We start from the raw sequence: 23,959 nt of genomic DNA on the forward strand, positions 1-23,959 counted from the left end.
AACGCAAAAGCGCTAAGTCGTCACGGCAGGTGGTTGACGTCACGACATCTGATCGCGCGCACCCGTGGTTCGCGACGCGCCAGCCCCCGATCCCTTTCACCCCAACCATTCCAATTTTATACAGTTTCAGATCGATACCCTGACGTCGATTCCAGATCGGATCTATTGATGCGCCAGCACCTGCTAGCCACTTAGAATGTCTCCTGACGGTGCCGTTTCCCACTATCTCGATCGTACCTGCAGATCAGGACGACATCTATGATGTAGATGCATGGGTCAGATAAAGCCCCCTATGGTGTGGCATGGGATTTGCTATGCGATTAGGTCGGCGATCCGAAATAGCGATGATGTCGGTGTAGGGGTAGATTTGAGTCTGTGGGCTATTATGATGGCAGTATAGATGTAGTGTGCTGTCGTGCACATTGTAGGCCATTTGCATTCATACGTTCAGCGATACGCCTCCCGTCAATCTCACATTCTTTAGAGCAATGGCTCAGACCACTACCACCACCAAAGCCCATACTTTACATTTTTCCTATGACAACGAGGATAGCTGTGCTTTGACAGCTCTCATCAACGATGTCCGCTTCCACGTCATTGTCGACCCCAAGGTACTTCAGAAGTCCTCTGAGAAGCCTCTGTACTATGAGTACCTCGACAAAATCTCTGCGCTTCGCGAAGCCGAAGAGCGCGAGGAAGAGCTAGCCGAAGAGCGAGAAGCAAAAGTGAAGAGCAAGAAGAACAAGAACCAAGACCGACAAGGCTCAGAGGGAAAAGATAGCGGCATCGACGTCACAGCCGACTCCGACTCCGAGTACTGCGAAGACTCCGCTTCAGAGGCAGGAGAAGACGCCGATCAAGATTCCGCGAGCGCTGGCGTCGAACTGCGAAACTGGATCCTAGCCTCCTTCTCCGACATCACAAACACCTACGCGCCACCCAACCGCAAACCCGAAGAATCCACCTTGTACGAATGGTACCACGGCCCCACCTACTTTTACACGTTACAAATCGCCAACGGAGAACTGTCACCAGAACTCTTGGAAACGACTTCCGATCTAGAAGCCAAGATCGAAGCCCTCGTCCCCCGCATGAAAGTCCCCAAATACATGCAAGACTACAAGCTCCCCTGGCTCAACGCCAACGACCTAATTGTCGAGTCCGAGGTTAGCATGCCACCTCCCGCGCACCCAGGCCAAGTCCTGCACAAAGACACGAACGAGACGTACTTCTTCAAACCGGTTGTAGCCGACCAACCCGACTCTGTGAAGCGCGAGATACAGATCCTGCGTAAGATCGAGAAGTTAAAGCTTGATATCAAGTTTCCCCATTTACGTGGCTTTGTAGCCCAGGGCAATAGCAAGACAGAGGTCATGGGCTTGTTGTTGGAGAACATCGATGCGCCAACGCCGTTGACCAAGTTGCTTAGGTCGTCAGTAGATGAGGAGAAGAGGCGTGTTTGGAGTGAGAAAAGCGCAGCTTACGTATCACTACTCCACGACAACGGCATCATATGGGGTGATGCGAAAGCAGACAACTTCATGGTCGACGCGAACGACAAGCTGTGGATCATTGATTTCGGGGGCAGCTACACGGAGGGTTGGGTGGATCCTGACATTAGTGAGACGCTCGAGGGAGACGATATGGGGCTTGAGAAGATTCAGGCTGCGCTTGAGGATCCGGATAAGAATACGGCGGATTTGGGGTTGGTTGATGAAGAGGAGGATAAAGATGGAGAGGCGGTGGTCGAGCAGGGGGTGAGTGAGCAGAGTCATAGTAGCAGTGTTAGAGAGACGGCCAGTACGTTGTTTGTTACGGAGAAGTCGGCTGGTGAGGAGGTTACGAGGACTGAGAAGAGGAAGAGGGCTGTGGATGAGGTTGAGAGCGAGGTTTGTGAAGATGGAACTGATGTTGCTGGTGGAGAGGAGGACGAGCATGCAAAGAAGAGGAAGAGCGAATAGTGATACCCCTATATAGTACTTGCGCATTAATACCATTGCCCTTTCGACACTGTCTTGTTTCCTCCCTCTTCTTGTCATGCTTGAGTGGCATGTGTGGTCATTGCATACACCTCTCGTACCATGGGGATAGAGCAGGATTGAGTTGGAGTACTTTGTTGTTATTTAGTCATGAGTGGAAAGCTACACAATTGCACGCTTGCACCTCGCTTTTCCCAGAGATATTTATACACGACGTTGTCTTCGAATAGTATTCTTTCAAGGACACATGCCACCTCATCTTCTTACTTCCTGTTCGCTCTCTGCTCCTTATCTGCCGTGGTTTGGCTGATGTCCAGACCAAGACCTCTGCTGTCGAGGTAGACCTTGTTTGCGCTCTGTTGCAGAATCTGTGCGATATTCCTTGCGTTCTCGAACTCCCTGAGATCGACGTAACTCCTGCTCTTCTTGATGGCGTCACCAATCAGCTCGGCGGAGCGGGCCTCACCCTGGGCGCGAACAACGGTGGCTTGCTTCTCCTGGCGGGCCTTGTCGACGACGAAGGCGGCACGTTGGGCCTCTTGCTGTGCGACTTGCTTGGCTTCGACTGCGGCGGTGAACTCGGGGGAGAAGGCGAGGTGCTAAGGACGGTTAGAAGATGGTGGGGTAAGAGTAAGTGGGCGGCAACTTACCGTTAAAGAGACATCGTCGAGCATGATGTTGAACCTCGCTGCTCTTCGGACCAAGTTGTCGCGTACCAGCCTACTGACGTTCTCACGCTGTGTGATGAGCTGACTGGCATTGAACTGCGCCACGACGCTCTTGAGAACCTCGTTGACGATTGATGGCAGAACACGCTCATCGTAGTCGGTGCCTAATGTCCTGTAGATCTGCGGTAGAGATTCGACCCGCGGTCTTGACAGTACACGGCAGGTTATGTTGACCATCTGCAAGTCCTTGGTGCCGGTGAGGGAAGCGACGTTTCGGGGTTTGGCGCGCACATCGTAGGTGATGGGTGTCTCGAACCAGGGAATGCGGAAGTGGGTTCCTTCGCTGTAGATTTCCTTCTGGACGCCGCCTACTCGGGTGTACTTGATTGCTCGGTGACCACCGTCGACTGTCGCAAGTCAGTATCATTCGCATCATTCGCATCATGGCCCATTGGAAGTCCCTAGGAGAGACCTCTTTAAAGAAGACTTACCGTTGAAAAGAGCATTGTTCGCCATCCAGATTCCACCACCAACTAGTACCAGTCCTCCAAGACCTCCAAAGAGGCCCTTCGGTGGTCCGCCGCCGCCCGCGCCGCCGAATCGAGAGCCGCGTCGTGTGAGCTCATTCTGGATGCGCGCCCAGGCTTCCTTGGGATCCGGTGCAGACATGTTGGCCGTGAAGGTGAGGGGTTGGCGTGGGGTGCGTGAGACGTGTAGGCGGCGACGATGGCGGATGCAGCTCGGTCATGAGGTAGTCGACGATGAGAAAATGGTAGTCGGCCAATCACGACTCCCGACGGCACCGAACCGCCAAGCAAACCTCCGCATTGCTGTATCTCGGTGGCTAGACCCTTTTGCGACTATATTTTCGGTCATTTGTGCATCGCTTGAAACATTCCATCAGTGCCGTATCCACAGGTCGAATGTCCTCGCGGGCTTGACGTCTCATCTTAGATGGTGGCTTACCAGAGTTGTCGCAGTATCTCCGCGCATAGACCACCCAATCAATGTCATATGTAGACCCGTCTTAAGCACAGCTGTCCATAAGCTCCCCATCTCCATTCGGTTTCGTTCCTGCCCATCTGGTGGCGGTTCTTCTCTTCTTGTGCATTGTCGTCGTTTCGTGATACCCGATTGTTTCTTTCACTCTCGATTAATTGACTTGCGACCGTCGCGTGGACCATTCTAAGGTTGCGACGCAGGTGGAACTACTATCAGCCCTACAGGAGGTACGTTTGCTCGCTGCTATACCTCCAATTCGACAACCCTCTAACAGGATTCCAGATAGAAAGACTACGTCCGAGTATAATCGAGCAACCAATTGCACCCAGAATCGAACCTCATCGTCAACCCGAGCACCGCATTGCGCCCCTCCAACATGCACATCACACCGCAATCGCTGCGGACCATTGCCTGGTCGACCCTCGCCCTTTCCACAGCGCACGCCCAATATGTCATAGATAACCTCAGCTTTGGCCAGAAAGCTGGCCAACAAATCTCGCCCGATTACAAGACAGTCCCTCACTTCGTCGTTCAGGGCTCAGACGACTACGTGCCCCAGGTTCTTTCCGACAGAGTTATTCTCACGCCTCCATACCCTGGAGGCAAGCGTGGTTCGATATGGGCGCAGGACCCGCTACACCACAGCGGCGACTGGACCGCCGAGTTGGACTTCAGAGCGACTGGCATGGAGCGTGGAGGCGGTAACCTGCAGTTGTGGTACGTCAAGGACTCACAAGCGCGGGAGACACCAGCGAGCCTGTACACGGCTCCTAAGTTTGACGGACTGGTACTCGTCATAGACCAGTATGAAGGACACGGCGGCTCTGTTCGCGGTTTCCTGAACGATGGAACCAAGGACATCAGGGCTCACCCTGACCCCGACACATTGGCCTTTGGCAAATGCGATTATGCATACAGGAACCGTGGAGAGCTTACGCCTATCAAATTGCACCACGCAGAGGGTTTCCTAGAGGTCATTGTAGACGGAGAAACCTGCTTCAAGACTAACAAGGTATGCTCTCATACCCACGCGCTCAGATACACACTCCTAACTATCCCTCTAGGTCGATCTCCCTGAAGGCTACTACTTCGGTGTAAGCGCCTCCTCCGCCGAGAACCCTGACTCTTTCGAAGTCCACAAGTTCATCGTCTCTACCACCAACTCATACACGCGCGAAGAGCCCAACCTAAGCAAGAAGGACTACATCAATTCCCAGCAACAACACCAACAACAGCAAAACCTCGCCGCCCAACAAGGCCACGAACAGCAGACGCACAAGCAGAATCAAGGGCAGCAGAACTATGGTTCCTCGACCTCCCAGCAGGACATCCCCAAGATGCTCGAAGACGTCCTAGCAGGCAACATCCGCTCGCAACAAGACCAATTCGCCGACCTCCACAACCGCATCCAAATCATCAACAACCGCGTCTTCGAAATCGCCGAGACCGTCACACTTATCCACAAGGAGAATATGGAGCGTTGGGAGGAGCTCCATCGTCGCATCGTACCAATGGACGACCGCGGCGCGGCCACAATCCGCAATATGGAAAAGGTTGAACGCACTACGATGCAAATACTGCGAGACTTGGAGAGCAAGGACTACAAGGATATGATGCAGCAAATTCATCATGCGATGGACAGGAATCACGGACATGTCATGTCGAGTTTGCCTGGCATGATGGGTGATGGTAAGTGCATATTCCTAACCCCATGTGTTTTGAGTCAGGAATAAAGCTAACTCCATGTTACAGTTGTTGGCAGCCACGGACCCAGCCTAATGACCTTTTTCTTCATCGCAGTCGCTGTTCAGATTATGATTACAGGTGCTTATATCGTGTACAAGAAGAGGCGAGGTGGTGCGCCCAAGAAATACTTGTAAGCCGTTCTCCAGGAGTTTGAGATGGATCAAGAGACGTGTACACATAAGGGTTGGGGGATGTGTACTATACGCTGTACCCGAGAAACGTATTGTTCTCGGTGTGTTTTACGCTACTTGATATGGAATACTACATGGCATTGCTTTTATTGCGAAAGGAGCCGGTGATTTGTATGCGGCATTTGGTTTGTGACTTGCGAGGAAAGCAAGTGGAAGTACGACCTTCGTACTCAGGTTCATATTCAGATTGTAAATACCTTCTATGCACTTCGTACTCAAATGAAAAACACCATCTATGCAATAGAAGAAAGGAAAGACGTCAAACACCACATGCTCTATGCAGCGTCCCAACCATATGTATATGCACCGTACTCTCCAAAGCAAATCCTCCGCCCTTCTCAACCTAAACGCTCGTCTTGCGCGGCTCAAGCAGCAACTTGCCCTGCGGCCCAGACTTCTCTTGAAACCCTTCTGATCTCGAGAACACGCGTTGGCCGCGTAGCCAAGTCTCCCTCACAATACCCTTGAGCGTCTTGTTCTCATACGGCGACACTTTGTTGCGGAAGAGCATAGTGTTGGGCTCGACCTGCATTAACGTTAGCCCACAGCTCATATACAGATAAGAGAAGAAAAGAGATAGGAGGAACCACATACCAAGAACTCAGCCTCATCGTCAAAAACCACAACATCAGCATCGAAACCCACACTGATATCACCCTTGCTCTTCTCAAGCCCAACCTGCTTCGCCGTGTTCCTACAGCACCATCGTACGATTTCCTCGACGCTGAAGTCAGGGTTGCGCTTTGTACCTTCGGTCCACAGGATAGGTAGACCGAGGCCCACGCTTGAGATGCCGCCCCAAGCGCTGAAGAAATCGCCTTTTCCTTCTGATCCCTGCTTTTCGCTCTCGCTGCTCTCACCCGTCTTCTTGGGCGCGAGATGCGGAGGCAGAAGTTTGATTTCAGGCGTGCAAGGCGAGTGGTCTGATACGACGGTTTGAATCACTCCATCAGCCGTGTCTTGAAGCAGTTCTTCCCAGAGACCATCTTGGTTGGACTGAGAGCGGATGGGCGGGCAGCATTTATGTCTTGTGTCGCCTTCTTGAATGCCTTCTGATGCGAGGGCAAGGTAGTGGAAGCAGGTTTCTGCTGTAATTTTGATGCCGTCGGCGCGCGCTTTACGTAGCATGGGGATGGCTTCGATGGCTGAAAGGTGCACGATGTGGAGTTGCAGGTCTGGGGCGAGATGGGCCAGGGAAAGGATTTCGGCTACGGCGCAGGTTTCGAAGGATGGTGGGCGGGATTGTAGGAATGTGTCGTACGAGGTTAGTGGGCCTTTGGGGGCGAGTGGGGGGAGGGATTGTTGTACATCGTCGCCTACGGAGTCGGTGATGGGTGGGATCATTTCGGCGTGGAACATTAGTGTTGTTGTTGAGTCTTTGAGTTCGAGAAGCGCTTTTTCGATGTCGAGGGATGAGACGGCGGGGAATTCGTCGACCTGGTGAGTGGTTAGTGTCACGTGCTGGGGTGCTGAGATAAATATACTCACTCCACTGTCACACAGAAAACCCTTGAAGCCCCGAACACCCTCCTTGACTAAAGCCTTAAGGTCTCCTGAGTTACCGGGGATGATGCCACCATAGAAGCCTACATCGACCCAGCACTTCCCCTGTGATGCTTCGCATTTGATCTTGAGATTCTCGACAGTAGTCGTAGGAGGAATAGCGTTCAAGGGCATGTCAATGACAGTTGTGACACCGCCGAATGCTGCAGCCCGTGTACCGGTCCAGAAACCTTCCCATTCTGTCCGACCAGGCTCATTGAGATGAACATGGGCATCAACAAGACCAGGTAGTAAGATGTGTGGCGAGTAGTCGGTGTATGGTGTGCCTTCAGGGAAGTCTGTAGGAGGAAGGACCGAGTGGAAGATGGAAGTGATCTTTCCTGTGAGGTTTGATACAACGATGGTAGCCTCAGTCAGCCGACCAGCAACGACTGCTCTTGATGAGGCAAGGACTGTGATGGCTTGAATGGGTTGCTCATGGGAAAGAGGTGGAGGGGTGGTGGCGTGGGGTGCCATGATGCCAAATTGGAAATGTAATCGACTATGAGAAGACGAGAGCAAGAAAAGAGTGGGCAAAGAAGTTTGAAAGTGCTCAGCTCCGTGCTAACAGCATGAGCTATATACAGCAACAAGCCCCGAACTCGGCAAACGCGGGGAAGAAGGTGGGCGTCTCCGGGTGAGCTGGAGATAAGCGTTGATAAGGCGCGTTTGGTGTTGCGCCTAACAAATGTCAAAGAGGAATGTGGTTTGTATCTTGCTGAAAGTTGGCAAAGCAGTACTTTCAATCAGAGAAGACGTTTGAGAGAAGATATGCGCTCAGTAAGTCGTTATCAAAAACGCCAAAACCTGGGGTACAGGTCCTTATCTACCCGTTGGTATGGGCCAGCCCAAAGATCCTCTCGGGGCATTGTAGCCAGAATCTGGATCAACTAACATGGCGTCAGGGGACTGTGGAGCCTCGGCGAACCCTGGAATACACGTTGCTCGATTCTATCGAGTAACTAGGGTGGAGGTAGTCTATCGCGGCCGCCTTAGCCATGCATCTCGACCCTGTCTCCCGTTGGTCGATTTAGTGTAGATACGAGGCTATTCGCCCTGGTAGTGTATGCTACCTCAGGATCAGGCATGCGAGACCTTTGCTGTCTAGATTAGGCGCGCATCATGTGCTGTTCCTCACTCATTGGAGCTCGAAGATTAAATCCTCGAGAGTTGGGTAAAGCGTTGAAATCGGTAAACTTCCTAAACGTGTTGCTGCACGTTGTGGATGGTGTTGGGGGACGTGCATATGTTACTGATAAGCACCTGCAAGGGTATTGCTGCACGCGATAGGCGCACAGTAGATCGCGCGATTAGAGCCCTCAAACTAGCGCAGGGTCAACGGCGGAGCGTCATACTTCTAGAATCTCAAACCCAGGGCTTGTATGACATTTTGTTTACTGCTTTCCTTATGGCTTGCGTGAAGAGTGAAGATGGAAATATCTTTGTTCGTGAAGTGCTCGTTGGCACAAGAGGTGCGAGTTCGAAAACATCGGAGTAAGGCCCGATTCCATCGGAGAAGCTAAGCATATGTCAGCCAGCGTACCTCCCAACACGACCTTCCCATTACTCGATAGAAATGGAGTAAAGGAAATACGATGCGCCGAAGACTGAGCCCAGCCGCTGACTAGTCCAATGCGAAGGCCCTGACCGTTCGGGGCTGGCCGACAGCCATATAGTCAACCGAGAACCCGAACGCGCCCGGGTTTTGCTGCTACCATACTCCTACCTGCCTCGTTCAAGCAGACACGACTATACTCGGACACTTTACTGAGAACCTGACAGGCAAAGATGAGTACGAGTATGAAGAGACGGTGTACTGTCGTTTCGGGATGCTCCGATGTTCTGTCATGCTATGATCGTCGGTGGAAGTCGTCTATCGCAAGCGGCGAACTACGGCACTGAAGCCCTGTCCTCAGGGTAACTATCGAGTAACGAAAACTCGACGCCTCTCGGTTTCTGGAATTTTCAGTAGCGCGCCAACACAACGGACGTCGCAAGACGATAGCTACTCTCAACTCGTTCTGGCGGCCAGCAGACTCTGCAGCCACGATGGGTCGAACTGCCTCTGCATTGGCTGCATGCGCCTACAGGCAGCTGAGTGTAGCGGTAAAGACCTTACAGCTGCACTTTAACGCCGGAGACAAGTTTTGCTTACGTTTATCACGGGTGATTGAAGGCATGTTGTTCAGCATGGTACGCAACGGTCCTAGCTGCAGGCTCGTTGGTTTGTCAAACGGGCTGCTGCGTCCGAGAGCGGCTCGGTGATCAGCGTCAACAGGCATAACTGCATGTCTGACGCGTACTTCGTCGTTTACGAACGGTGGCTGTAACATTGGTCAGATGAAGTAGCTGCCACCCACCATAACGACAAGACAAGCAGAAAGACCAGCTTGCAGCGCTTCAACAGAGACGATTGGGCTGTCAATGAATATAATACGAGGGGAAGCAAGCTACACCCATGACTTCTCTGAGAGGAGTACTGGTTGAACATGCCTGACGACCCCGTCCCCAAGCAGCGTAGCAGCTACTGATGCATACCCAACTTCACTTCTTCAACGTCGACTGCTTCTTCTGCGGGAACGATGTTGACTTTGACACCTTGTTAGCTGCCAGCAAAGCCCGCGAGTTGTAGAGACTGGCTTGGAGTCCATATTCTGCAGCTGTCTCGCGTCTGAGATCCAGATAAGTGTAGGCGTCTGGTTTGTAGTAGATAGTCCTGCCGACGTTGATGAGACCCATGCTCTCAAGCTCGTGGAGTACTCGCAGTACGTCATCGGCATCTAGGAAGTCCTTTGTGTAGATACAGACTATGATAAGTCTTAGGTCAGTAACTATACTCTACTTGTCGTACGTCACACTTACTTAGTCGCTCATCCTTGCCATCGTCGGTAGCCACCTTGCAGGTACAGCCAAGTCGATTGTCGATTACATTTGCGACGACTTGCTTCCAAACCCTGGCGACTTCCACAGATTTGGGAAATAACATCCACTAGTCCAAGTCAGTGATTAGAACATGCGGATGCCCGGGCAGCTAGTTGGACTTGCCTTCCCTGACAGGACATGCGTGTCCTTTGCAAGGTTCGAGATCCGTTCTTGTAGAGCCTTGCTCTCTTGGAGGAGCTGTTTGGTAACCATGCCCCTAGGTCCCTTTGCACCTTCTTTTTGTATATCGCGGCGAGTCTGGAGTGACTGCTGAAGCAACTCCATGCCACGCGATGTGAAGTCTTGAACACGAGGTGAGGGTGACTTGTCGCGAGGATTGCGATACGGATTAGCAGCCCAGATCCAGGGACATGTAGAGATGGAGGTGGTATATGGAGGAAGCCGCCTGACAAAGTCATCAACAGGCTCGCCTAGCTGCCACGCATCATCCTGTCCTTCTAGAGGATTGAACAGTTCTAGGTTCGAGGCGGACACAGGAGAGGGCTCTCGCTTTCGCTTGCCTTGTCTTGCAAGTCGCTCCTGCTCCATGGCCTTGCGATCAACACCCGACATGCTGAAGGTGTTAGTCTTCGCCATAGATCCCTTGCCGGGCATTGCTTCTTCGGATAGTGGTCTTGCATTCCTGGCCGCAGCCGTGAGTGCGTTTAGGTCTTTAGCATGTGCACGCCAGAAGGGTCCGGTCTTGAAGCTTTCACACTTTTTTGATTGACGTTGTTGTTCGTCTTCATCACCTAGGTCCACTGTCAGTCACGTATCGTGGTATTAGCTTGAGGTGTCCAAACCTACCATAGAAACTGCTATCATCTGAGATCCACCCTTCTCCGGACACAGTATCCTCCTCCGCCATCTTCCGCACTGTGAGTACTGTCGCAGTGCATGCCCTGCCCAGGTGAGGTTTGAGCAATGTGGAGAATGTTTGCTCGAGTTGACGCGATGTGACGAGCGATAGTTACACGGATGGGGAAGGAATGAGGGACGGCGGACAAGGGCATCCCTGCAGCCCAAACGCGCCCGCGACCACTATACGCGAACGCGTCGGCCAACTCTTTCACCCCCAGCATCCGCGTCCTTACAACATATCCCCCCAAATCCAATCGCATGACTTCCGAGATGCCGCACTCGGTTACGCCAGAATCAACGCCCGCAGACGAGTCCTCAGCGACAGTCTCCCAAACGGATGCTGTCAAGGCGGAGCCAGAGACGCAAGATGTTGCAATGGAAGACGCACCCACAGCCGCCGCAGTGGAAGAGCCCAAGGTAAAGCTCGAAGAGCTCTTCGACGAAGAAGACTCAGACGAAGAGTTTCCTTCGAGCGCGCCGGTGCCTACGTCGCAGGAGGACGCCTCGCAACCCGCACCAATGTACGCCCCACCTACCGATATATCAACTTCATGACACTTGCTGACACCGATACAGCAAGATCACCTCGAAATCCTCCTTCTCCGACCCAGACGTCATGCGTGCATTCTACCAACGCTTATTCCCCTTCCGTCCCCTCTTCCAATGGCTCAATCATTCCGCAACACCCAGCAACGACTTTGCACACCGCGAATTCGCCTTCACCCTACCCAACGACGCATATCTACGATACCAGTCTTTTCCAACAGCCGATCTCCTGCGGAAACAATGCATAAACATGCTGCCCTCACGTTTCGAAATCGGTCCCATGTACAGCACAAACCCAAGAGATAGAAAAACGCTACGGAAAGCGAGCTCGTTCCGCCCTCTTATGAAGGAGCTGGTGTTTGATATTGATATGACGGATTACGACGACATCAGAACATGTTGCACGGGTGCGAGCATTTGTCTCAAGTGCTGGGGCTTCATCACAATGGCCATCAAGACCATTGATGTTGCTCTACGGGAAGACTTTGGGTTCAAACACATCCTCTGGGTGTACTCCGGTCGTCGAGGAGCCCACGCCTGGGTCTGCGACAAGCGTGCCCGAGAAATGGACGACCAAAAGCGCCGCTCCGTAGCCGGCTATCTCGAACTACTCAAGGGAGGAGACCAGGGCGGCAAGAAGGTCAACGTGCGACGACCTTTACATCCTCATCTCGAGCGCAGTTTGGCTATCCTGAAAGAGCACTTCCAGACCTCCATTCTCGCTGAACAAGATCCCTGGGCCGCGGAAGAAAAGTCCGCGCACCTCCTCGACCTCATCCCCGACCCCACGCTCAGAGCAGCACTAAAGAAGAAATGGGACTCCGCGCCCTCCCGCCCCAGCGCATCGAAATGGGCCGATATTGACGCGTTAGCCAAATCCGGCGCCTTGTCAAAGACGCCCAAAGACCTTCTCGAAGCCAAGCAAGACATCATCCTAGAATACACATACCCCCGTCTCGATGCCGAAGTCTCCAAGAAGCTTAACCATTTGCTCAAATCGCCATTCGTAATTCACCCCGGAACAGGACGTGTCTGTGTACCAATTGATACGAGGACAGCGGAGGATTTTGATCCGCTGAGTGTACCGACAGTTACGCAATTACTCCAGGAAATTGACGATTGGTCGGGCGAAGAAACGGACAAGAAGATGCAGGATTGGGAGAAGACGAGCTTGAAGCCATATGTAGACTACTTCCGACGGTTTGTCGCGGGCTTAGTAGACGAGGACAAACCAGCGTTGAAGAGAGAGAGAGAGGAAGGTGCCGATGCCATGGAGTTTTGATGGAATACCGCGTACCAAAGACGTGAGGATATGTAGGGCGCTTGGCGTTGGGGAAAGACGAGGGAACATGTATGATGCATCTTAACGTTTTCTATGTCTACAGACTACGGTGCTCACCCCAAAATTCCACACCCCACATCCCACCTTAACCAAGATTAGCCAATTGACAAACATTCCCCTCCATAGTACAATACGGCATCTGAATTGGCTCCGCCCCAATCCCCTTGGCCACCAACCGCTCTCTCATCTCACTCAACCTAGGCGCCGCATCAATCTGACTCCTGTTCTGACCCATCCCGTCCTTCGCGCCCGACCAGAGCACTTCCGCCGCAGCCGCAGCACGAGGCCAAATCATCCTATCGACATTAACGGGGTCAGTTTGCTCAGCCCACATGTGCGCCTCGCCGCCGATGACAAGATGCTGGTCCTCGGCAGGGACGCCGTGTAAAGGGTCGTACGAGTAGATTAGTCGCCAGTTGTGAAAGGGGGCGCAGTAGTCTTGGTAGGGGTAGTATTGCGCGCTGACGGAGGGGTCGAAGTTTAGCCATTGGCCTTTGCCGCAGTCGAGGTACTGTTTCGTGGGTGTTAGCACACGCAAATTTTCGTTTGGAAGAGGCAGTGGAGGAGGGGGAGAAAAGAGTTTCGCCTTACCCAGTAGTTGTAGTTCCCAACTATAGCTTTATGCCCTTTTGACACGATCTGTGCAACTGCTTCGTCGCTCTGCCATGACTGCACGAGTACATCGGGGCCAAGTGTTAGGTTCCATTCCAACAACATCTCCTCCCACACCACAGGTGTAAGTCCCATGGCGCGAACCTGATCGTGGTTCCTATCGACGAACTTCTGCATGAGCGGTTGCAGGATAGCTGAATCGTTGCTCTTGACCGTGTCATCAAACAGATACGCGTTCTTGTTCACTTCATCGCCACCAGTGTGGAAGTACGCCGAGTACGGAGACACTCTAGGTAGTACGTCATCGAAGAGCTTCTCTAAGAAATCGTTGACAGCGGGCGAGTTTAGTTTCAGTGTGCCAGAGGGTGGAGAGGCGGCGTAAGTGTTCCAGTCTGGTTGGATGCCGAACGCGGCTATTAGCTCTGGCATACTGTAGTGAATGCTGGAGGTATGACCTGGCATGTCAATTTCGGTGATCATTTCTACGCCTTGAAGCGCGGCGTAGCGTTGTATCGTTGCGAAGTCGTCGGCTGTGTAGACTAGATCGGGTCGGTATGCTCCTTTGGTGGACAGCTCGGGCATGGAAGGTATTTCCAAGGGCCAAGACTGGCTATCTGTTACGTGCAGATGGAAGCGGTTCATCTTATTGTAGGCAGCAGCGTCGATCTGCCGTTTGATGTCGGCTGTAGAGAAGTAGTTGCGTGACACATCGAGATTGATGCCGCGATGTTGGAACTTCGGACTGTCGGTGATTTGCACAGGTGCCAGGGGTGTGTATACATGCTGCTGATCGGAGTGTGCGTAGAAGAGTTGAGAGAATGTTGTCAAGCCGCGTGCTATCCCTACGCTGGTGTTTGCGCTGATACTTGCAACGCCCTCTGTTGTCAAGGTCAGACTATAGGATTCGTCAACCTCTCCAGCAAGCGGCTTGGTGACATTAGGGTCAGCGGTTTTGAGCACTTTGACATCGACGCGGGAGATGTATGATGTGTTCGACTGGCTTGGAGACGGCTCATCCCAGTCTCTAGGGTGAAACTTCCACGGGTAAAAGTTGGATTGAAAGACGGTTGCCCATGTAGAATTGATAGCGAACACAACAATGTCGTCGCTGGTGATGCCTTCTTGGGTAGCTGTTTCGGATTTGTCGCTAGGTACCGGTCCTGTGTATTGCGTGCGCAATTTCAGCTCGCTGCTGTCCTGTGCGTGGGGAATTGTGTTAGAATTGAATTTGAAGAGAAAGGGAATCTGGTCCATGATTGAGCCTACGTTTTTTGCGCCAGCTTCATACCAGTAGAATGGTACATCTTCTTTGATGAAAAGAACGGTATCGCCATAACTATGTGAGACAGGTACAGGCCAAATGGCTGCTACTGAGGATATGAGAAGAGATAGTGTGGTACACGTAAGAGGCTTCATATCGCAAAAGAGACCAGATCAAGACTGGGAGAATCAAGAGAGCATTCGGTGAGACAGAAGAGACGAGTGGATTACAAGCTATGTATAAGGTACGAAGACTGGCGCAAGGGAATATACCTGCGTAGGCCCGATCCGGCTGCTCCGAATGGTTTTTCGAAGCGCAAGCTCCCGCGGTGTTCCCGGTAGTTGCAGCGGGTGATATATTAATGCCAGTCGACGTTAGAGACTCGCCCAAAGGTGATCAAGTTGTAACCTTGTGGTAGTATCGCAGTTCTTAACCGAGCACTGGAGAGTTCAACAAATGCGAGCTAGCCCTGAAGTGGGGCAACTCGTGGACTCGAAGAGAAGGTGCGATGACGTGCGGGCGTTCAGCTGTCAGCCTCGCCTCATTCGAACAGACTACATCAGCTCCGACGTAAGCTCCAAGCTGTTGTGATGAGCCACCTGAGCCACGCCTCCACATCTCATGATCTTCTGGGGTTGCCCGCGGGTCCATGATGACGGGAAGATGCAGCCGACTCGGCAATTTGGGAGATCAGCAAGGAGGTAATAGGAGATATACGCGTCGCACGTTTTCGCACAAGCTAAGTCTTTGCCAGACCACAAACATGGATTCTTCTGATTTGCGTGCACTCCACGGCCACAGTAGCATGGAGGTCGGAGCCCCAGGTCTTCCAGAATTCGTCCGAGCGGCCACGATGCTACCACCATCCCCACATGGTCCAGCTATCTCGATCGCTCTTCCCCGCTTTTGCAGGGCATCAGGGATGTGCATGAGCGCACCACGGCTACGCGAGCCTCTAGCATTACTCCGTATGCGTCGAAAATTGCGAGTCCTGCGGCACGGGGGCTTTCAGATGTCAAGCCGAGGTGGCACAAGAGCACACGACGTTCTGATTGCACCACCAAAGGAGGCAGCAAGCTCGTGTGCCATGAAGAAAGTTTAGCCCTGCGGCACCAATGCTGTTCACGTCTCCAGGCAGCTGTCAAAACTCGGCTTTCTTGTCGATCCGAGTACTTTGGGGTAGGTCGATTACCCACCGGTAGTCCACTCGGCGTTCATAGCGCATTCTCTTCCATGTGAATGCCACCATATATGCGGTGCTAATACCCTGCGAAGCGCCATCCGTCTTAGACGCATAGTCGCCAGTCGCGACCGAGCTCACGGACATGACGAACTATCTCTCGACTCCCTACCTCCTCGGCGCCGCCGTCGTCCTGTTTATCGGCTACAGGCTTGTCCAGCAGATCAACACCGATGCGCGAATCCGCAAGCTGGGCGCTCGAGCGCCAGTCCGAAAGACGTACTTCCCGTATGGTGTTGACATGGCATACGAAGTCGTCACCTATGCTCTGAAAGACAAGTCGTACGAGCTATGGGTTGGCATGTTCAACAAGTGGTGCGGTCCAGGGCGATACACAATTGAGGCTGGCGTTGGCGAGCGCGTGGTTCTGACCGCAGACCCCGAGAACATCAAAGCTATTCTTGCGACACAATTCAAGGACTACGGCAAGGGAGAGCAGTTCAGGAAAGACTGGCACACCTTCTTGGGCAACAGTACGTACACCAGAGAGTGGGGTCCTAGGGCAACTACGCCGCATCAGACCGAATGTATGGACGGTTACTAACCTTCGCATAGGTATCTTTACTACAGACGGGCAACTATGGCACAACTCACGCCAGCTCATCCGACCGCAATTCGTCAAAGACCGCCTTAGCGACATCGACATCTTCGAACAACATACCCAAATCCTCATGTCCAAGATCGCTGGGGGTGACGAGATCGATACGCTTGATATGATGTTCAGGTACACATTGGATGCCGCTACACATTTCCTTTTGGGCCAGAGTGTGGGCAGTCTGGACGAGCCACAAACGGTCTTCGCGGATGCGTTCTACAACGCTCAGCGTGTACAGAGCTTCGTGTCTAAGATCGGGTACGTAGACCTACTCCTATATATGAAGCTTGCCCCTAACACCGATCAGACCTCTAAACTGGCTTATCCCTCGCAAGCGATTGGGCTTCTACGACTCCATCAAGATCATCAACGACTTCGTCAATCCCTTCATCGATCGCGCTCTCGCACTCTCCCCAGAAGAACTCGAGAAGAAGACAAACCACGACGAAGGCTACACATTCCTCCACGCGATCGCAGGATACACACGCGACCGAGACATGCTACGCGATCAACTCGTCTCCGTCCTCCTAGCAGGCCGCGACACAACCGCGTGCACCCTAACATGGGTAATCTACCACCTATCCATCGACCCAACCATCCTCGCCAAACTGCGTCAAGAAATCCTGCAAACTGTCGGTCCTGAGCGCCAGCCCACTTACGAAGACTTGAAGAATATGAAATACCTCCAACACATCATAAACGAAACCCTCCGTCTCTACCCCGTCGTCCCATACAACGTCCGCCTCGCCCTCAAGGACACCACGCTCCCCGTAGGCGGCGGACCCGACGGTACGCAACCCATCGGTATCCTCGCCGGCACACCAATCGGCTACTCGACTCTCGTCATGCAGCGCCGCGAAGACTTATACCCACCCACGTCTACTTCCTTCCCTCCGCCCTCGGTCTTCGCGCCCGATCGTTGGGACAACTGGAACCCGAAGACGTGGACATATGTGCCGTTTAACGGCGGACCTAGGATCTGTATTGGTCAGCAGTTTGCGCTTACCGAGATGGGGTATACGCTTGTCAGATTGTTCCAAAGGTTTCAGACGGTGGAGAATAGGATGGGTGGGGCGGATCCGGGGATGCATGCGGATATCGTGTTGCAGCCGGCTAAGGAGATTAAGGTTGTTTTTCAGTAGGTAAGTGTGTGTGTGTGTGGATGAAGGGACGGGGTGATGGGTTAGTGGATGGGGAACTGGGCGCAGGAAGCATTGGAGATTGACGATGTATGAGCGTTCGCGTTTCTTCGATCTGCATGTCGCCCTCTTGCTCTGCTTAGCTTAGTGCTTTGCGATGTACTGTCGTTGTCTAGTATACCCGTCAAGATATACCACCCTGCTGTTAATACCATGAAGTCTTCTGGACATAATTGCATGTATTCTTTAGCTTTCTGCCAGCATTACGTCGTCTCACCGTAAAGAAAATATGTCATCTCTCAACATCACAGCAGCTCAACATCAAAAGTCTCTTCAGAGCGTTGAATAGTACCAATCCTTATTGTCTAATCAACACATCGTATCAAAACGCCTGGGTATCTTATCATACACTTTCCGAACAGCAACAGCAACAATAAACGAAAAAAAAAAAGAAACAGGCTCATCGTGACTCGTAAGAAAGGAGCGAAACAGAGACGATACCAATACACCCCGTCCTCTTTGTGCTCGACATGGTAGCATCTCGTGACGCAAGCAAAGCGGGTGCACGCCAGAGGAACCGATTTCTATGCCCCGAGCATCTTCTACGCAGCAAAACGCACGAAGAACTTCTTCTTCTTAGGCCTTTACGCCCCGAGTTCGCGGTGCGGCGCGCTTGGTAGTCGAGTCTGTGCCTCGTGCTTTAGCGGTGCCTGCGGCCTAGATAAGGAGGGTATGTTAGCTGGCGTATCTCTGATTACAATATGTGAAGAATGCTTTACCTTCTTCCCCGGTTTTCCCTCCACATCACCGATAACCTTCTCCGCCTTTCCCACAACCTTATCAACCACCTTCTCCGTCTTGGTCCTCGGCTTCTTGACCGTCTTGACGTTGGGTCCAGTCGTCTTCTTCGGTGCAGCAGCGGCCTTGGGCTTAGTCGTAGTCGTCTTCTTAGTGGTGGTCGTGGTAGCTTTGGGCTTGGTGACGCGGCCGGAGGCTACTTTGCTGGTGCGGGGCTTGGACGTGTTGGCTTTGGTGGTGGTGCTGCGTTTTGTGGGCGCGACTGCGTTTTCGATTTGCTGAACGAGACGGGGCTTGGAGTTGCCTTTGAGGAGGGGTTAGTGTTTTGCTGCTTGGCTGGGGGGAGGTGTTCGTGTACGGAGGTGTGGTTGAGGCAGTGCAGGGCTATATGCGTGTGCCGAACGTGTGGAAGAAGGGGGAAAGCTTACCAGTTCTCGCGCGTGTAGTAGCGGCCATCTTGCTTGTTCTGAAGGTTCTTGGGTAGTTTCGAGTGTTTTTGTAGTGCGTGGAGTGGTGAGTCGAAGCTGGATGACAGGTTAGTACGCGTGCCGCGTAATTTGGAAGCAGTGCACGAGATGCGAAGCTTCCCAAGGAGCTATCCTTTCAAAAACAGAGGAATATATCGAAGAGATGCAGGCGATCATGATAAACATAAGAAGAAGGCAAGAAAAGCGCGTTGTGCAGAACGCGCGCGAAGTCCTGCAGCCATGCCGCCGACGTGCCTTGCAAAAGCGCAAAAACGCAGGCGATTGCCCAGATATTTGTGCTGTAAAGACACAGAAATAGGAGAAACGGAGGTAGGCGACTTACTTACAGCTATCGGCGACAGTATTCCAGGTGTGGTGTGCGGACGCGACAGAGATTGGTGTTGTAGAAAGTGGGAGGGTCGAGGTCAGAACGGGCGGGGGAAGCTCGCACTTTAAACTCTCAAGCGAGACGGAGGACGTGTCTCATCACAACAACACATGGCAAGGTCAGCTGGGCCAATGAGCGATCCGCTAAGCCAACTCGTATCATATGGGAGCTTCCCGATCAGGATGTTGGGCTTTGAAATGGTCTAGTCCAATCCGCACCCTTTTGATGCTCGAGTTGTGTGCCTGCCTACTTCGCAACACACCGCTCTCTCTGGGCCTACCGTATTACCGTGATGGTCTGTCACTACCACGAGAAGAAGGCCACGGGCATGAACGCATGTTTGAACATTTTTGTAGTAGGTCAATGAATTGGAGCACTTGTATTCATCTATCATTCGTTGGTACAGCTAAATAGCCGCCCGTCTCAGCACCCATACGATGGGATCCGTAAGCGCCGCCCATGTCCATGGTCGGAGCATATGTTCAAACCTCAGATAACTTTTGATCCCTTGCCCAAACGCCGTGCGAGCTCTGACGCTCATGCCCAATACTCATGACAGCCTTCTAGCGAGTAGCTGAGTTGCTACCCTTTGCCATGCGCTTGCTCATGAAGTCGAAGAAAGAGAATTGACTGGCTGATACACCGTACTCGTAAACGAAGCGGCTCGCGAGATAGCTTCCGAAAATAGCGCGTAGATAGTTGTCGGGTACCTGTATGGTTGTTAGTCCATGCTTCAACTGCGCAGTAATGGTTGTGGCTTACCCTCTTGATAATCTTATCGAGGCCAATCTTCTCGAGTAAGATGTTTGGCAACGCCTCCTTGAGAATCGACTCCCGGAACTTAACGTCCTTCCACAGCTCGGTGTTTTGCAATTCCTCATCCAGCTTCGTGATCGCGGTACTGAGAGTGTCGCTGAGGATGCTGCGAGGCTGACCAGTTTCCTGGTGTTCCCTCCAGATGGCCTCGAACTCAAGACGCGCGTTGTTCTGGATAGTTTTCTGCACTTCCCGAACGTAGTTGTTGTAGAACTCCGGCGCCTGGCCATCTTCACCGACGCACATGTGCTTGAGGAAGCTCTCGTCGTCGAATGCCAGCGATGCAAGTACCTCGAGCGAGGAAGAAGTAACACCACCCTTGTTGGCTGAAGCATCCTTGTATAGAATGCAGCCAGCCTTCTCGAGACGGAGCTTAGCGTCCTGGGTGATAAACAGGTTCGCACCTTCCACAATGTACGGGATTACGGACTTGCCGTCGACAATGAGCTTGTTGGCAGTTGACAGATCGATCGACTCAGGTCGGCCACCACATGGAACAAAGGAGTCGTAGTGCATATCACTGCGGAGATGGAAGGTGTTGCGGAAGGTTGTGCCGTTGTAGACAAGGTCTCCGTTCGGTAGGCGCTTGTTGGTGTCGTCAACCAGAATACGGTATCCTTCTGACGAAAGCTTCGAAGCATCGAAGTGGTTGATCATCTTGCGCTCCCTGGCTAGACGTACCAGTTCCTCGTGGTTGATGCCATTGTTGTCGACCAGAACACCGGAACCGTCAACGATAGCAACGTACTTCTCGTTGCTGAGCAAGATCTCATTCGAGCCAAGATCACCATCGGGGCCACCTGTCTGCAGCTTGCGGACCTTGCTGGGGTCGAGGTTAAGCTTGCGGTAAATACCCAGAACGTACTCGCGGACAGACAGCGTTGTCATACCGTATCGGTCGTGAGGAATACCACCCAACTTGGGGCTCTTTCCAGTGAAGAATGACTTCCACCATGGCGCACCACGAGCGCGTGCATGCTCAGTGGCCCAATCGACGAGATCGGCAGTGTTCTCGTCGGGACCCATGAAGAGAATCTCTTCCTTGCCGTGAAGATCGACAATAGGGTCCTTGATACCAGGACTCGTAGGAGGCAAGAGTAGATCGAGAATACTGTCAATGTACTTCTCGAAAGCGCCCCGAGCCTTGTCCTGGTGCTTGAAGTCAAGGAGAACGACACCCTTGGAGCCGCCCTCTGGAATATCCTTGTTTTTACGTTGCTGCGTGTTTGCGAGGTTGTAGTTCTCGTCAAACATGGAGCGTGCGTTGATGGAGTACGCTTCCTGACTCCTAGATTTGACGATACGGATACCACCGCGAGCAATGTCACGGAAGCGGAGATGGAAACCACGGAACTCGGAGCCAATGACAAGGAACATACCATACAGCGGCTGAGGGTATTCTGTGGAGGGTAGGAAGTTGGGGTTTAGGCGGAAGCTGATAGCGACCTTGGTAGGAGTGTAGAAGTTGGTCTTCAGCACTGACTGGTTGAAGACACGGAAGGCAGTCATTACCATCTCGTGGTGGTCGTTGACAACAGCCTTGTTGATGGTGTCGGTCAACTCGGCGTCTGTTTGGACCTTGTCGACCTGGAGGCGGAGATAACTCAGAGTCGGTAGGAAGTCGTCCTCTTGACCCCGAGTCTGTACGTAGTGAGTTTTGGCAAACGGCAGATACAAGGTGTGGACCAGTTCCGGGTAGGTCATGATGATCTCGTAAATGTAGTCGGCGGTGAAGGTCTCAGCACGTAACCGGCGCTTCAGCTTAGATAGCAACTCGGCGTGTACGCTGTTCTCTGGGTCAAGAATAGCTGACAGAGCAGTGTATTCGCTTCCAAGTCGGTTGAGGAAGTGGGTAATGAAGACCCAGACGCAGTGTGCGTAGATGGTCTCCTGTAGACTCAGTCTGCTCGTAGCAAAGAGCGTCTGGAACTTGTTCTGCGGAAGGCAGTAGAGCAATGAAACCTCCTTGGTGATCTGGTGGATCGAGGCTTCAATCGGTGGGTGCTTAGCTCCGGCAGCTCCTGGAAGCGGGCGCAAGTAGAGAGACATGACAGTATAGCCGTTGGAGAACTGCTCGACGTACTTTCGCGAGGTGGTCAGACCGTAGTAGTGGTATAGATCGCTCAAGGCACTGAACAGGCCCAAAGCACTTCCGCGCTTGAAACCAACAACCAGACGCTTGTCTCTTGAGCCTTCGATATCAAAGTGGTCAATGACGGGACCAGTACGCTCTACAGCGACTTGGAGAATCTGCTGGTAGATGACCTTTGTATTTTCAGTCGCTTTCTGTAGGAAACGCTTGTCACCAATCTTCTCAATGTTGGTCTCTGTCTCGCTGGGGTTGGGGTCGACAAAGTCGCACTGGTAGACGAAGTAGCATCGTAACTGCTGGTCATCGCTTCCTGGTAGCGGGCTTTCCGAGCGGAAGCTTTCTACGCGGTATGCGAGGCCAGGCTTGGATACAGCCAGGTACTTCTTGCCCAGGCGCTGCTCGTATTGAGGGCCGTCAATGACGGATACACCGGGTCTGCTGGTATCGATGTATACGGCATGATCAGCGGCTTCCTTGTCAAGCCGGATCTCGAGGCGCTTGTCGTCTCTGGCGTATGCGGCGACCTTTGCGGCGTAGAGCGAGTGGATATGGCTGATGATTCTGTAACCTCTGTTAGTGCAGCCGTGGGAAGAATGGAAGTCATGCTTACGCTTCTACCGTCTCGGTAGCAAAGTACATATCGTCAATGCCTAGCTCGTTGTAGAACCACTTGGTTTCTGACTCTACGAGCTCTGGGGGCATGAAGCCCTTTTCCTCGACGCCGTCCATAACAGCCTCCATCTGCTGGGCCTTGCCCTCGAACACGGGTGCAACATATCCGGAGCCGCCCGAACCTTCCTGTGGGATCGTTCGAGGTGTTGAGCTTCCTGAGCCCGGTGCGCTCAAATGTGTGGGAAGAGGTGAGGGTCGGCGGTCTGGAGTATGGAGAAGCTGCTCGAGCTGCTTGTGCTGGGGTGCGAGGCCATTTACGGCTTCAATGGGTGTGGAAGCCATGCTGGGCGTGTGCAATTGGGGTGTGTGGTTTCTCAGCGAGATGCTGTTGTAACGATTGATACAATGCTATTTGAATTGCGTGCTCGGTGAGACGCGTCAGGCGTGATGATAAAGCGCACGAAGTTTGGACGATCGGGCAATAGTGGGGCCCTTGATGATAGAGGGGCAAAACCCAAGCCTTGAGCTCGCAAAACACTAAAAGAAGGGCTCGTTAGTCGACGATTCAATGCATCCGAGAAATACGATGCACCGCTATTTCGGGCATCGTAACTGCAATGACGCAGGAACGCTAGCTTACCTTCTAGTACAACCAACGAGCCGCAGCCGTCGATCACCGCTTCGGATAACGATGGTACAGGCAATTGGACAGATGATCCACCGCTCTTCTGTATCCTGCCCTGGGGAATCGGGACACCAGCTTGTGTACAGGTGGATGTGCAGTAGTCCGTATACCCGTCTAATACATCCGATGCCAGTCAAGACGTGAGTAACAGCGGCCTTGCTAGTACGACGCTGCAATCTTTGAGGTACCTGGCGGTGGAACAGTAACACCCTGGTATGCCGATATCAAGATAAGATGCGGGAGTAATAATAGTAGACAAGAATGAGGCTTGCAGCCGAAGAGTATGCGGTCAGTCACCCAGCAGCGAAGGCGGGCCCCCGTCATCTTTATAACCTTTCACGTCTTGTCTCATGGTCGTTGGATGCTCGGCAGCGGCGTACCTGAACTCAACCGCGGAAAGCCGAGTCAAGCTTCCCCAGAATGTGCAGCCGCTAGCGCCTGCACCGCATCGCCCA

At 52.7% G+C, this 23,959-nt stretch overlaps 10 protein-coding genes across 10 annotated transcripts; 4 read left to right on the forward strand and 6 right to left on the reverse strand.

Annotated features, from left to right (window-relative positions):
- Window positions 1–318: 318 nt before the first annotated feature.
- On the forward strand, window positions 319–1,961 carry BKA58DRAFT_350162 (uncharacterized protein; the record flags this gene model as incomplete). Its single annotated transcript, XM_046168511.1, has 2 exons — window positions 319–1,705; window positions 1,790–1,961. The coding sequence occupies exons 1-2, from the start codon at window positions 489–491 to the stop codon at window positions 1,959–1,961; spliced, it is 1,389 nt and encodes a 462-aa protein (XP_046030678.1). The 5' UTR covers window positions 319–488.
- A 140-nt stretch (window positions 1,962–2,101) lies between these two features.
- On the reverse strand, window positions 2,102–3,486 carry BKA58DRAFT_8305 (band 7 family-domain-containing protein). Its single transcript, XM_046175990.1, has 3 exons — window positions 3,139–3,486; window positions 2,630–3,054; window positions 2,102–2,578 (listed from the first exon to the last, which is right to left on the reverse strand). Exons 1-3 carry the CDS (start codon window positions 3,314–3,316, stop codon window positions 2,243–2,245), a joined length of 939 nt encoding a protein of 312 aa, XP_046030679.1. The 5' UTR covers window positions 3,317–3,486; the 3' UTR covers window positions 2,102–2,242.
- Window positions 3,487–3,643: 157 nt separating this feature from the next.
- BKA58DRAFT_8322 (concanavalin A-like lectin/glucanase domain-containing protein) lies at window positions 3,644–5,667 on the forward strand. Its single transcript, XM_046175994.1, has 4 exons — window positions 3,644–3,876; window positions 3,932–4,661; window positions 4,714–5,338; window positions 5,402–5,667. The coding sequence occupies exons 2-4, from the start codon at window positions 4,026–4,028 to the stop codon at window positions 5,527–5,529; spliced, it is 1,389 nt and encodes a 462-aa protein (XP_046030680.1). The 5' UTR covers window positions 3,644–3,876; window positions 3,932–4,025; the 3' UTR covers window positions 5,530–5,667.
- A 62-nt stretch (window positions 5,668–5,729) lies between these two features.
- Window positions 5,730–7,777, reverse strand: BKA58DRAFT_8309 (uncharacterized protein). The gene is made up of 3 exons (XM_046175991.1): window positions 7,075–7,777; window positions 6,181–7,023; window positions 5,730–6,112 (listed from the first exon to the last, which is right to left on the reverse strand). Exons 1-3 carry the CDS (start codon window positions 7,603–7,605, stop codon window positions 5,930–5,932), a joined length of 1,557 nt encoding a protein of 518 aa, XP_046030681.1. The 5' UTR covers window positions 7,606–7,777; the 3' UTR covers window positions 5,730–5,929.
- Window positions 7,778–9,566: 1,789 nt separating this feature from the next.
- BKA58DRAFT_8366 (uncharacterized protein) lies at window positions 9,567–10,986 on the reverse strand. The gene is made up of 4 exons (XM_046176007.1): window positions 10,858–10,986; window positions 10,174–10,802; window positions 9,991–10,117; window positions 9,567–9,935 (listed from the first exon to the last, which is right to left on the reverse strand). Exons 1-4 carry the CDS (start codon window positions 10,916–10,918, stop codon window positions 9,673–9,675), a joined length of 1,080 nt encoding a protein of 359 aa, XP_046030682.1. The 5' UTR covers window positions 10,919–10,986; the 3' UTR covers window positions 9,567–9,672.
- A 148-nt stretch (window positions 10,987–11,134) lies between these two features.
- On the forward strand, window positions 11,135–12,812 carry BKA58DRAFT_8380 (uncharacterized protein). The gene is made up of 2 exons (XM_046176012.1): window positions 11,135–11,432; window positions 11,488–12,812. Exons 1-2 carry the CDS (start codon window positions 11,170–11,172, stop codon window positions 12,737–12,739), a joined length of 1,515 nt encoding a protein of 504 aa, XP_046030683.1. The 5' UTR covers window positions 11,135–11,169; the 3' UTR covers window positions 12,740–12,812.
- Window positions 12,813–12,884: 72 nt separating this feature from the next.
- On the reverse strand, window positions 12,885–14,827 carry BKA58DRAFT_302525 (glycoside hydrolase superfamily; the record flags this gene model as incomplete). Its single annotated transcript, XM_046166930.1, has 2 exons — window positions 12,885–13,310; window positions 13,391–14,827. 2 exons carry the CDS (start codon window positions 14,825–14,827, stop codon window positions 12,885–12,887), a joined length of 1,863 nt encoding a protein of 620 aa, XP_046030684.1.
- An 893-nt stretch (window positions 14,828–15,720) lies between these two features.
- On the forward strand, window positions 15,721–17,921 carry BKA58DRAFT_8397 (cytochrome P450). Its single transcript, XM_046176014.1, has 4 exons — window positions 15,721–15,851; window positions 15,948–16,385; window positions 16,468–16,765; window positions 16,815–17,921. Exons 2-4 carry the CDS (start codon window positions 15,998–16,000, stop codon window positions 17,647–17,649), a joined length of 1,521 nt encoding a protein of 506 aa, XP_046030685.1. The 5' UTR covers window positions 15,721–15,851; window positions 15,948–15,997; the 3' UTR covers window positions 17,650–17,921.
- Window positions 17,922–17,987: 66 nt separating this feature from the next.
- Window positions 17,988–19,326, reverse strand: BKA58DRAFT_372183 (uncharacterized protein). Its single transcript, XM_046169100.1, has 4 exons — window positions 19,259–19,326; window positions 18,873–18,968; window positions 18,426–18,748; window positions 17,988–18,363 (listed from the first exon to the last, which is right to left on the reverse strand). The coding sequence occupies exons 2-4, from the start codon at window positions 18,898–18,900 to the stop codon at window positions 18,283–18,285; spliced, it is 432 nt and encodes a 143-aa protein (XP_046030686.1). The 5' UTR covers window positions 18,901–18,968; window positions 19,259–19,326; the 3' UTR covers window positions 17,988–18,282.
- A 320-nt stretch (window positions 19,327–19,646) lies between these two features.
- Window positions 19,647–23,525, reverse strand: BKA58DRAFT_8452 (Glutamate/Leucine/Phenylalanine/Valine dehydrogenase-domain-containing protein). The gene is made up of 4 exons (XM_046176023.1): window positions 23,460–23,525; window positions 22,818–23,356; window positions 20,062–22,768; window positions 19,647–20,009 (listed from the first exon to the last, which is right to left on the reverse strand). Exons 2-4 carry the CDS (start codon window positions 23,159–23,161, stop codon window positions 19,863–19,865), a joined length of 3,198 nt encoding a protein of 1,065 aa, XP_046030687.1. The 5' UTR covers window positions 23,162–23,356; window positions 23,460–23,525; the 3' UTR covers window positions 19,647–19,862.
- Between the last annotated feature and the right edge of the window lie 434 nt (window positions 23,526–23,959).

Source organism: Alternaria rosae, assembly GCF_020736505.1.
Source record: "Alternaria rosae strain MPI-PUGE-AT-0040 chromosome Unknown BKA58scaffold_1, whole genome shotgun sequence".
Lineage (NCBI taxonomy): Eukaryota > Fungi > Ascomycota > Dothideomycetes > Pleosporales > Pleosporaceae > Alternaria > Alternaria rosae.

What these genes read in the sequence shown, in the direction of transcription:
- BKA58DRAFT_372183 (XM_046169100.1), bottom strand. Translation starts at nt 18,900, where the DNA reads ATGGCCGCTACTACACGCGCGAGAACTG. An exon ending in TACTACACGCGCGAGAACTG is followed by an intron (nt 18,749 to 18,872) that starts GTAAGCTTTCCC and finishes CCCTCCTCAAAG; the next exon opens with GCAACTCCAAGCCCCGTCTC. An exon ending in AGGGAAAACCGGGGAAGAAG is followed by an intron (nt 18,364 to 18,425) that starts GTAAAGCATTCT and finishes CTCCTTATCTAG; the next exon opens with GCCGCAGGCACCGCTAAAGC.
- BKA58DRAFT_8305 (XM_046175990.1), bottom strand. Translation starts at nt 3,316, where the DNA reads ATGTCTGCACCGGATCCCAAGGAAGCCTGGGCGCGCATCCAGAATGAG. An exon ending in GAACAATGCTCTTTTCAACG is followed by an intron (nt 3,055 to 3,138) that starts GTAAGTCTTCTT and finishes GACTTGCGACAG; the next exon opens with TCGACGGTGGTCACCGAGCA. An exon ending in TCGACGATGTCTCTTTAACG is followed by an intron (nt 2,579 to 2,629) that starts GTAAGTTGCCGC and finishes AACCGTCCTTAG; the next exon opens with CACCTCGCCTTCTCCCCCGA.
- BKA58DRAFT_8309 (XM_046175991.1), bottom strand. Translation starts at nt 7,605, where the DNA reads ATGGCACCCCACGCCACCACCCCTCCACCTCTTTCCCATGAGCAACCC. An exon ending in GTTTTCTGTGTGACAGTGGA is followed by an intron (nt 7,024 to 7,074) that starts GTGAGTATATTT and finishes ACCACTCACCAG; the next exon opens with GTCGACGAATTCCCCGCCGT. An exon ending in ACGATGAGGCTGAGTTCTTG is followed by an intron (nt 6,113 to 6,180) that starts GTATGTGGTTCC and finishes ACGTTAATGCAG; the next exon opens with GTCGAGCCCAACACTATGCT.
- BKA58DRAFT_8380 (XM_046176012.1), top strand. Translation starts at nt 11,170, where the DNA reads ATGACTTCCGAGATGCCGCACTCGGTTACGCCAGAATCAACGCCCGCA. An exon ending in GCCTCGCAACCCGCACCAAT is followed by an intron (nt 11,433 to 11,487) that starts GTACGCCCCACC and finishes ACACCGATACAG; the next exon opens with CAAGATCACCTCGAAATCCT.
- BKA58DRAFT_8397 (XM_046176014.1), top strand. Translation starts at nt 15,998, where the DNA reads ATGACGAACTATCTCTCGACTCCCTACCTCCTCGGCGCCGCCGTCGTC. An exon ending in GCACACCTTCTTGGGCAACA is followed by an intron (nt 16,386 to 16,467) that starts GTACGTACACCA and finishes ACCTTCGCATAG; the next exon opens with GTATCTTTACTACAGACGGG. An exon ending in AGCTTCGTGTCTAAGATCGG is followed by an intron (nt 16,766 to 16,814) that starts GTACGTAGACCT and finishes AACACCGATCAG; the next exon opens with ACCTCTAAACTGGCTTATCC.
- BKA58DRAFT_8366 (XM_046176007.1), bottom strand. Translation starts at nt 10,918, where the DNA reads ATGGCGGAGGAGGATACTGTGTCCGGAGAAGGGTGGATCTCAGATGAT. An exon ending in CGCATGTCCTGTCAGGGAAG is followed by an intron (nt 10,118 to 10,173) that starts GCAAGTCCAACT and finishes GACTTGGACTAG; the next exon opens with TGGATGTTATTTCCCAAATC. An exon ending in TGGCAAGGATGAGCGACTAA is followed by an intron (nt 9,936 to 9,990) that starts GTAAGTGTGACG and finishes GACTTATCATAG; the next exon opens with TCTGTATCTACACAAAGGAC.
- BKA58DRAFT_8452 (XM_046176023.1), bottom strand. Translation starts at nt 23,161, where the DNA reads ATGGCTTCCACACCCATTGAAGCCGTAAATGGCCTCGCACCCCAGCAC. An exon ending in GCTACCGAGACGGTAGAAGC is followed by an intron (nt 22,769 to 22,817) that starts GTAAGCATGACT and finishes CAGAGGTTACAG; the next exon opens with AATCATCAGCCATATCCACT. An exon ending in TCGATAAGATTATCAAGAGG is followed by an intron (nt 20,010 to 20,061) that starts GTAAGCCACAAC and finishes ACAACCATACAG; the next exon opens with GTACCCGACAACTATCTACG.
- BKA58DRAFT_8322 (XM_046175994.1), top strand. Translation starts at nt 4,026, where the DNA reads ATGCACATCACACCGCAATCGCTGCGGACCATTGCCTGGTCGACCCTC. An exon ending in CCTGCTTCAAGACTAACAAG is followed by an intron (nt 4,662 to 4,713) that starts GTATGCTCTCAT and finishes CTATCCCTCTAG; the next exon opens with GTCGATCTCCCTGAAGGCTA. An exon ending in GCCTGGCATGATGGGTGATG is followed by an intron (nt 5,339 to 5,401) that starts GTAAGTGCATAT and finishes TCCATGTTACAG; the next exon opens with TTGTTGGCAGCCACGGACCC.